The sequence below is a fragment of the Rhinoraja longicauda genome, chromosome 44, assembly GCF_053455715.1.
Source record: "Rhinoraja longicauda isolate Sanriku21f chromosome 44, sRhiLon1.1, whole genome shotgun sequence".
In the NCBI taxonomy this organism is placed as follows: Eukaryota; Metazoa; Chordata; class Chondrichthyes; order Rajiformes; family Arhynchobatidae; genus Rhinoraja; species Rhinoraja longicauda.
Window position 1 is genome coordinate 5,989,926 of NC_135996.1, and position 10,383 is coordinate 6,000,308.

The 10,383-nt window shown below is 52.5% G+C and overlaps 1 protein-coding gene across 1 annotated transcript; it reads right to left on the bottom strand.

Annotated features, from left to right (window-relative positions):
- Window positions 1-50: 50 nt before the first annotated feature.
- Window positions 51-9,923, bottom strand: gba1 (glucosylceramidase beta 1). The gene is made up of 4 exons (XM_078431957.1): window positions 9,259-9,923; window positions 6,561-6,672; window positions 3,780-3,971; window positions 51-299 (listed from the first exon to the last, which is right to left on the bottom strand). The coding sequence occupies exons 2-4, from the start codon at window positions 6,619-6,621 to the stop codon at window positions 157-159; spliced, it is 396 nt and encodes a 131-aa protein (XP_078288083.1). The 5' UTR covers window positions 6,622-6,672; window positions 9,259-9,923; the 3' UTR covers window positions 51-156.
- Window positions 9,924-10,383: the final 460 nt, after the last annotated feature.

Here is a 10,383-nt window from a genome sequence, read left to right on the forward strand (position 1 = left end):
AAGGGAGGGGTGAGAGAGGGGATGGTGGAAGGAAGGGAGGGGAGCAGGAGGGGTGGAAAGGGAGAGACCTGTGGGAAACTGGAGGCACCTCTCTGGACTACAAGGTCCCTGCACATACAGCCATGCAGCACCACGAGGTACAAGTGCCTACCTTCCTCAGAGAAGTAGGATTTCAGGGAGGTTTCTTTGCGCCGGGGGAGAGAGCGAGAGGATGTTGATGGCAGCAGCATCCGTCATGGCCCCTCCAAAGCCCTTTATCCACTGGTATTTCTTCCTCACATCCAGAGTCAGCTGCAAGTCTAGGGGGGACAATAGACAATAGACAATAGGTGCAGGAGTAGGCCATTCAGCTCTTTGAGCCAGCACCGCCATTCAATGCGATCATGGCTGATCACTCTCAATCAGTACCCCGTTCCTGCCTTCTCCCCATACCCCCTCACTCCGCTATCCTTAAGAGCTCTATCCAGCTCTCTCTTGAAAGCATCCAACGAACTGGCCTCCACTGCCTTCTGAGGCAGAGAATTCCACACCTTCACCACTCTCTGACTGAAAAAGTTCTTCCTCATCTCCGTTCTAAATGGCCTACCCCTTATTCTTAAACTGTGGCCCCTTGTTCTGGACTCCCCCAACATTGGGAACATGTTTCCTGCCTCTAATGTGTCCAATCCCCTAATTATCTTATATGTTTCAATAAGATCCCCCCTCATCCTTCTAAATTCCAGTGTATACAAGCCCAATCGCTCCAGCCGTTTCAACATACGACAGTCCCCGCCATTCCGGGAATTAACCAAGTGAACCTATGCTGCACGCCCTCCATAGCAAGAATATCCTTCCTCAAATTTGGAGACCAAAACTGCACACAGTACTCGAGGTGCGGTCTCACCAGGGCCCGGTACAACTGTAGAAGGACCTCTTTGCTCCTGTACTCAACTCCTCTTGTTATGAAGGCCAACATTCCATTGGCTTTCTTCACTGCCTGCTGTACCTGCATGCTTCCTTTCATTGACTGGTGCACTAGGACACCCAGATCTCGTTGAACTCCCCCTCCTCCTAACTTGAGGGAGAGCAGGGAGATTTACACAAAATGCTGGAGTAATTCAGCACCTCGGGAGAGAAGGAACGGGCGACGTTTCGGGGGCGAGACCCTTCCTCAGACGTCTTGAGTTGACCCGAAGCGTCGCCCGTTCCTTCTCTCCAGAGAGGCTGCCTGACCCGCCGAATCACTCCAGCATTTTTGTGTCTACCTAAAAGGCCATCTATCCATGTTCTCTGGAGAGGACGCTCCTGGAACTGCGGGGCATCCTGGACAATACAGCTCACCATCTCCGTGACACACCGGTCAACCTGGGGAGCACCTTCAGCAGCAGACTGGTCCCACCGAGATGCAGCACAGAACGCCACAGGAGATCCTTCTTCCCTGTGGCTGTCAAACCGTACAACTCCTCCCCCTTCTGTCGTGGGGTAGACTGACTCACTCCCCCCCACCCCCCCCCCCCCCCCCCCCCCCCCCCCCCCCCCCACAATCTTTACACATCCCCAATCCTTTCCACTCATCACTTTAATTTCATGTATCTTGTTGTGTTTAATGACAAGAGAGAGCTGGATAGAGCTCTTAAGGATAGCGGAGTCAGGGGGTACGGGGAGAAGGCAGGAACGGGGTACTGATTAAGAATGATCAACCATGATCACATTGAATGGCGGTGCTGGCTCGAAGGGCCGAATGGCCTCCTCCTGCACCTCTTGTCTATTGACGGTTGGCAGATCATATGAGGAAAGATTGGAAAGACTGGGCTTGTATTCGCTGGAGTTTAGAAGGATTAGAGGGGGATCTTATAGAGACGCATAAAAATTATAAAGACTGGACAAGCTAGATGCAGGAAAAATGTTCCCAATGTCGGGGGGAGTCCAGAACCAGGGGCCACACACACAGTCTAAGAATAAAGGGGAAGCCATTTAAAACTGAGGTGAGAAGAAACTTTTTCATCAGAGAATTTGTTGTGAATGTGTGGAATTCTCTGCCACACAGGGCAGTGGAGGCCGATTCACTGGATGGATTTAAAAGAGAGCTAGATAGAGCTCTTAAGGATAGCGGAGTCAGGGGGGTATGGGAGAAGGCAGGAACGGGGTTACTGAATGAGAATGATCAGCCATGATCACATTGAATGGCGGTGCTGGCTCGAAGGGCCGAATGGCCTCCTCCTGCACCTATTATCTATTGATAGCGGACTCAGGGGGTAGGGGGAGAAGGCAGGAACGGGGTACTGATTGTCGATGATCAGCCGTGATCACGATGAATGGCGGGTGGCGGCTCGAAAGGTCGTATGGCCTCCCTCCTGCACCTATTGTCTATTGACTATACGAAACTTTTTTCACCCAGAGAATTTGTTGTGAATTTGTGGAATTCTCTGCCACAGAGGGCAGTGGAGGCTGATTCACTGGTCTGATTTAAAAGAGAGTTAGATAGAGCTCTAGGGGCTAGTGGAATCAAGGGATACGGGGAGAAGGCAGGGCATGGGTTACTGATTGTGGATGATCAGCCATGATCGCAATGAATTCACTGGATGAATTTAAACGAGTTATTCCTCTCATTCCTCATGGGAAGGAGTTGGCTGCGCCTAACGGCTGTGTTTCTCTGGCAGTCTGTTTGTCTTTTTTTCTTTTTTTTTTGTTTGTGTCGGTGTTGGGATGGTTTTTGTTTCTGTTTTTGGCTGTGTATGTGTGGTGGGGGGGGGGGGTGGGGTGTGGGGTGGGGTGGGGCGGGGGAAATCTTTCTTTTACTAGGTCTCTTCCCCGGGGCGCAGCTCGCCCGCGGGGCCTTCCATCCCGCTCGGCTGCGGGACTTAACATCGCCCAGCGCGGCTCGGCCGCGGGACGTTTCAGTGCCCGGCTGCGGCTCGGCCGCTGGACTTAACTTCGCCAGCGCGGCTCGGCCGCGCGGACGTTTCGGTGCCCGGCGCGGCTTGGCCGCTGGACTTAACATCGCCAGCGCGGCTCGGCCGCGGGACGTTTTAGTGCCCGGTGCGGCTCGGCCGCTGGACTTAACATCGCCCGGTGCGGCTCGGCCGCGGGACGTTTCAGTGCCCGGTGCGACTCGGCCGCGGGACGTTTCGGTGCCCGGTGCGGCTTGGCCGCGGGACGTTTCGGTGCCCGGTGCGGCTCGGCTGCGGGACGTTTCGGTGCCGGTGCGGCTCGGCCGCGGGACGTTTCAGTGCCCGGTGCGGCTCGGCCGCGGGACGTTTCAGGGCCCGGTGCGGCTCGGCCGCGGGACGTTTCGGTGCCCAGGGCGGCTCGGCCGCGGGGCCTTCCATCCCCTTGCTGGGGCGTGCGTGTCGTTTGCCTCGGTAGGGGTCGAGCTGCCTGTCCGTGGGTGCCGGGGGAAGAGAGGGGAAGTTTTGTTGCCTCCATCACAGTGAGGGGGTGTTTGGAGTCACTGTGATGGATGTTTGTGTTGGGGTCGGGTGTCCTGTGTTCTTTTCTTTTTTGCTGTGTTTTGTGTGACTGCTGAAATTTCGTTCGGTGTAAATAAAGCCGAGTGACAATAAAGTGTTGTTATGTTATGTTATGTTATGTAGAGCTCTAGGGGCTAGCGGAATCAATGGATATGGGGAGAAGGCTGATTGAGAATGATCAGCCGTGATCACAATGAATGGAGGTGCTGGCTCTAAGGGCCGAATGGCCTCCTCCTGCACCTGTTTCCTATGTTTCTAATTTCCCTCCCGGGGTAAATAACGTTCTGCGGCGTCGCGTTGCGTGGTAACGTGGAGGGCAGCAGACTGTACCTCCGCCTTTGGAGCTGGGCTGGACCTGCCCATTCGTGCGTTCCAGGCGTTTCCCGGCCCTGCTGGTCTCGTACAGGAGGTAGCGCCCCTTGGCGGGCACCACCACCGGCTCCACGGTGTCGCAGTAGGTGGCGTTGCAGATGCAGACCACCGAGGTCCAGCCAAAGCTCTGCGCCGCGCACGGCTTCCCGGCTGCAGAAGCGAGAGGGAGAAAAAAACCCATCGGCGCCCACTCTGATCATAATCACGCAAGAAAATAACTGCAGATGCATTTTTTTAGAGATACAGCGCGGAAACAGGCCCTTCGGCCCACCGTGTCCGCGCCGCCCAACGATCCCCGCACACTAACACTATCCTACACACACACTGGGGACAATTTTTACATTTACACAGTCAATTAACCTGCAAACCTGCACGTCTTTGGAGTGTGGGAGGCAACCGAAGATCTCGGAGAAAACCCACGCAGGTCACGGGGAGAACGTACAAACTCCGTACAGACGGCGCCTGTAGTCGGGATCAAACCTGGGTCTCTGGCGCTGCATCCATTGCAAGGTATTCATTGTAACCCTGCTAGGGTTTTTCTCGGGTCTCCGGCACTGCATTCCCTGTAAGGCAGCAACTCTACCGCTGCGCCACCATGCTGCCCAAAATGCTGGTACAAATCGAAGGTATTTATTTCACAAAATGCTGGAGTAACTCAGCGGGTCAGGCAGCATCTCAGGAGAGAAGGAATGGGTGACGTTTCGGCAGTCTGAAGAAGGGTCTCGACCCGAAACATCACCCATTCCTCCTTTCCTGAGGTGCTGCCTGACCTGCTGAGTTACTCCAGCATTTTGATCATAATCATGCTCTATTAGCCAAGTATAGACAATAGGTGCAGGAGGAGGCCACTCGACCCTTTGAGCCAGCACCGCCATTCACCGTGATCACGGCTGATCATCCACAATCAGTACCCCGTTCCTGCCTTCTCCCCATACCCCCTGACTCCGCTATCATTAAGAGCTCTATCTAACTCTCTCTTGAATGCATTCAGAGAATTGGCCTCCACTGCCTTCTGAGGCAGAGTTCCACAGATTCACAACTCTCTGACTGAAAAGGTTTTTCCTCATCTCCGTTCTAAATGGCCTACCCCTTATTCTTAAACTGTGTGGCCCCTGGCTCTGGACTCCCCCAACATTGGGAACATGTTTCCTGCCTCTAACGTGTCCAATCCCTTAATAACCTTATATGTTTCAATAAGATCCCCTCTCATCCTTCTAAATTCCAGTGTATACAAGCCCAGTTGCTCCAGTCTTTCAAAATGTAACAGTCCCGCCATTCCGGGGATTAACCTGGTGAACCTCGGCTGCACTCCCTCAATAGGAAGAATATCTTTCCTCAAATTTGGAGACCAAAACTGCACACAGTACTCCAGGTGCGGTCTCACTAGGGCCCTGTACAACTGCAGAAGGACCTCTTTGCTCCTATATGCAACTCCTCTTGTCATAAAGGCCAACATGCCATTGGTATGTTTTGCAACACACGAGGAATTTGTTTTGCCATACAGTCAGACCAATAAAAAGCAACAGAACACACAACATATCACAAAATGCTGGAGTAACTCAGCGGATCAGGCAGCATCTCAGGAGAGAAGGAATGGGTGACGTTTCGGCTCGAGACCCTTCTTCTCCCATTCCTTCTCTCCAGAGATGCTGCCTGACCCGCTGAGTTACTCCAGCATTTTGTGAAGCCTTCGATTTGTACCAGCACCTGCAGTTATTTTCCAACAGAACACACACGATACATTTTAACATGAAAATCCACCACAGTGACTCCTCCGCTTTCCTCGCTGTGATGGAAGGCGGGAAAAAGTTCAATCTCATCTCTCCCTTCTTTGTCCTTTGTCGGGGGCCTCGAGCCTTCCGTTGACGGGACGATCTTGACTCCCGTAGCCGGCGCCGTTTGGGCCCTCCGCTTCGGGGCGATCAAGCTCTTGCATCGGGGGGATTCTCAGCTACCCCCGCGCCGAGCGATTGGATCCGGGTCGCGGCTGATGGAAAACCTTCCGCGATTTAACGGTTCAAGGGTGCTCTCTCCTCACACGTGGAGATAGAGATAGACACGAGACGCTGGAGTAACTCAGCGGGACGGGCAGCATCTCTGGAGAGAAGGAAAGGGGCGACTTTTTCAGGTCCGAGACCCTTCTTCAGACTCCTGTCCGAATACAAGGACGAGTCGCACCCCGGCCACTCAGGGAATTGAATGGACGCAGCCCAGACCATCTCACAAACCAACCTCCCTCCCGTCGACTCCATTTACACCTCGCGCTGCCTCGGCAAGGCCAGCAGCATCATCAAGGACCAGTCACACCCCCCGGCCACTCCCTCTTCTCCCCTCTCCCATTGGGCAAAGGCTGTAGGAGTGTGAAAACGCACACCTCCAGAATCAGGGACAGTTTCTTCCCGGCTGTTATCAGGCGACTGAACCGTCCTACCACAACCGGAGAGCAGTGATGAACTACTATCTACCTCATTGGTGATCCTCGGACTATCCTTGATCGGACTTTGCTGGCTTTACTTTGCACCAAACGTTACTCCCTTATCACGTATCTGTACACTGTAAACGGGTCGATTGTAATCGTGTATTGTCTCTCCGCTGACTGGTTAGCACGCAACAAAAGCTTTTCACTGTACCTCGGTACACGTGACAATAAACAGAACTCAACTCGGCCAAACTAAATTTACTCCGCACCCTCTCCAAAGCTCCCCGCGGCCTTCCTGCAACGAAATGCTGCCTCTTTACCTGTCACTGGAAGGAGAGTCCAGAGAGGAAGAAGCGCGAGGGACCACCACAAAGCCGACATCTTGGAGACAGAAGCTGCCAACGTTGTAAACAGGGTCACACTTTCTTTGCCCTTAAAGAAAGAATAAAATAGGGAACGACAGAAAGACAATTTTACCATCAGCTGTGTCTGATTCACACAAGCGACCTTAAGGGCAATAGACAATAGGTGCAGGAGGAGGCCATTCGGCCCTTCGAGCCAGCACCGCCATTCACTGTGATCATGGCTGATCATCCACAATCAGTACCCCGTTCCTGCCCTCTCCCCATATCCCTTGACTCTGCTATCATTAAGAATATCTGCCTGACCTGCTGAGTTATTCCAGCATTTTGTGAATAAATACCTTCGATTTGTACCAGCATCTGCAGTTATTTTCTTATATTAAGAATATCTAACTTTCTTTTGAAAGCATCCAGACAATTGGCCTCCACTGCCTTCTGGGGCAGAGAATTCCACAGATTTACAACTCTGACTGAAAAAGTTTTTCCTCATCCCCGTTCTAAATGGCCTACCCCTTATTCTTAAACAGTGGCCCCTGGTTCTGGACTCCCCCAACATCGGGAACATGTTTCCTGCCTCTAGCATGCCCAATACCTTAATGATCTTATGTTTCAATAAGATCCACTCTCGTCCTTCTAAATTCCAGTGTATACAAACCCAGTCCCTCCAGTCTTTCAACATATACGACAGTCCCGCCATTCCGGGAATTAACCTGATGAACCTACGCTGCACTCCCTCAATAGCAAGAAGGTCCTTCCTCAAATTTGGAGACCAGAACTGCGCACAGTACTCCGGGTGTGGTCTCACTGGAGCCCTGTACAACTGCAGAAGGACCTCTTTGCTTCTATACTCCACTCCTCTTGTCATGAAGGCCAACAATGGCGCAGCGGGTAGAGCTGCTGCCTCACAGCGCCGGAGACCTGGGTTTGATCCGGACCTCAGGTGCTGTCTTGTGTGTGGAGTTTGCACGTTCTCTGGGCGCTCTGGTTTCCTCCCACATCGCCAGAGATGTACAGTGGGGGGGGGTTGTTTGACGGTTAATGGTCGGTCTGTAAAAATGCCCCCCCTAGTGTGTAGGGGTAGACAGAAAATGCTGGTGTAACTCAGCGGGGTCACGGGGCATCTCTGAAGAACGTGGATAAGGTGGTGTTTCAGGTTGGGGTCCCTTCTTCAATCCGTTACCCAGCAATATCCTCCAAAGACACAGACAGAAAAAGCTGGTGGTATCACAAAATGCTGGAGTAACTCAGCAGGTCGGGCAGCATCTAGGAGGGCATGGATGTCTGAAGAAAGGTCTTGACCCGAAACGTCACCCATTCCCCTCTCCTAGATGCTGCCTGACCAGCTGAGTTACTCCAGCATTTTGTGATACCTTCGATTTGTACCAGCATCTGCAGTTATTTTCCGACAGAAAAAGCTGGAGCAACTCAGCGGGACAAGCAGCATCTCGGGAGAGATGGAATGGGTGACGTTTTGGGTCGAGACCCTTCTTCAGATCAACTTGCATATATACAACCTTAAGTGATTAGTCTACTACAGGCAACTAATTGAAGAATAGTAAGAAATCCAAATACAATATAGATTGCAATAGTATCAGGTATCATTTTCTCAAAAGGAATCGAGCATAATCTGCCCATTTAAAATCCACGCTACTCTTTATATTTTCAGCTCGACTTCCCTCCCCCCCCCACCATTTGATTTTTTGTTAAGAATTCCACCAATCTTCACTGACATCAAGCTCCCTCACCTATAATCAAAAATAGGATTCACAGTACCTATCCAATAGTCATCTAACGAGTTAAGTAGCTGTCATCTCGTCTTGTCTAGAAAGCTAGAGGGTTTGTAGCTACAAACATGTTCCCAATGTTGGGGGAGTCCAGAACCAGGGGGCACAGTTTAAGAATAAGGGGTAGGCCATTTAGAACTGAGACGAGGAAAAACTTTTCACTCAGAGTTGTAAATCTGTGGAATTCTCTGCCTCAGAAGGCAGTGGAGGCCAATTCTCTGAATACATTCAAGAGAGAGCTCTTAAGGATAGGGGAGTCAGGGGGTATTTGGAGAAGGCAGGAACGGGGTACTGATTGAGAATGATTAGCCATGATCACATTGAATGGCCGTGCTGGCTCGAAGGGCCGTATGTCCTCCTCCTGTACCTATTGTCTACAAGGTCTGAAGAAGGGTCTCGACCCGAAACATCACCCATTCCTTCTCTCCAGAGATGCTGCCTGTCCCACCGAATTACTCCGGCTTTCTGTGTCTACCTTCGGTATAAATCAGCATCTTCATTTCCTTCCTGCACACAATATCCGCCAGAGATGCTGCCTGAGCCGCTGAGTTACTCCAGCACTTTGTGTGTTTTTTTTCTCAACCAGCGCCTGCAGTTCCTTGTTTCCCATGTTTCAGGGAATTATGAAGCTTGAGCAGATAAACCAAGACCATCCATCTTTTAATGCAGGAGACACAAGGAACGGCCGATATTTGAATCTCTATAGACACAAAATGCTGTAGTAACTCAGTGGGTCGGGCAGCAGCTCTGGAGGGAAGGAATGGGTGACGTTTCAGGTCGAGACCCTTCTTCAGACTGAATCTCTGTATTCGCCTGTACTCGCTGGAGTTTAGAAGGATGGGGGGGGGGGGGGAAACCTCATTGAAACTTACTGAATAATGAAAGGCCTGGATAGAGTAGAGTGGATGTGGAGAGGATGTTTCCACCAGTGGGAGACTAGGACCAGAGGGCACAGGCCTCAGAATTAAAGGACGTTCCTTTAGGAAGGAGATGAGGTAGAGTTGGGCGCGGCGGTTATGATATCGAGTTGCTGCCTTACAGTGAATGCAGCGCTGGAGATCCGGGTTCGATCCCGACTCCGGGCGCTGTCCGTACGGAGTTTTGCACGTTCTCCCCGTGGGTTTTCTCCGAGATCTTCGGTTTCCTCCCACACTCCAAAAAGACGTGCGGGTTTGTCGGTTAATTGGCTTGGTGGTAATTGTAAAACAAATTGCCCCTCGTGGGTGTAGGGTACTTCCAGTACAGTGCCTGGTGGAACTACTTCGGAAGTGATGACCGCAAGACACAAAGAGGAATTTCTTTAGCCAGAGGGTGGTGAATCTGTGGGATTCAATGCCGCAGAAGACTGTGGAGGCCAAGTCAGTGGATTATATTTAAGGCAGATAGGTATATAGCCAGATAAATAGAGATATAGAGAGACAGATAGATAGATAGTTGATCAGTATGGGTTATGGGGAGAAGGCAGGAGAATCGGGTTAGGAGGCAGGGAGAAATAGATCAGCCATGTTGGAACAGAAGCTGCTCCCTCTCCTGTACCACGTGAGCAACCAGGCAGTTGGTGTCACGTGGTGCGTCAGGTGCTCCCGCCCACCCCAGCACCGTCGGCGAATGGGCGAGCACTGGCACCACGTGATATCGACTGACTGGCGAGCGGCTCGACCAACCGGAGCAGCGGCAGGCGTCCGTACCACCTCCCCCCCCCCCTCCCCTTGCACCACGGTGCGGGCACCTTCAGAAGGTCCCGTCCACTCGTTGACTGGCGGGCGGCTTGGCCCAACCGGAGCAGCGGCAGATGTCGGTCCCGCCTCCCCTCGTAACACGTGACGGGTACCCGGTCGGCCCCGCCCCTCCGGCAGGGTTCCAGAAGGTCCCGCCCACTCGTTGACTGACCAACCGGAGCAGCAGCAGCAGACGCACGTCCCGACGCCCCGCCCCTTGCACCCACGTGAAGGGGACCCGGTAGGCTCCGCCCCCTCATAAGGTCCCGTCCACTTGTT

Coding starts and splice junctions, on each gene's coding strand:
- gba1 (XM_078431957.1), bottom strand. CDS start 6,621: ATGTCGGCTTTGTGGTGGTCCCTCGCGCTTCTTCCTCTCTGGACTCTC. Junction 3,972..6,560: donor GACTCTCCTTCCAGTGACAG/GTAAAGAGGCAG, acceptor TCGCTTCTGCAG/CCGGGAAGCCGTGCGCGGCG. Junction 300..3,779: donor GCCCAGCTCCAAAGGCGGAG/GTACAGTCTGCT, acceptor TGTCCCCCCTAG/ACTTGCAGCTGACTCTGGAT.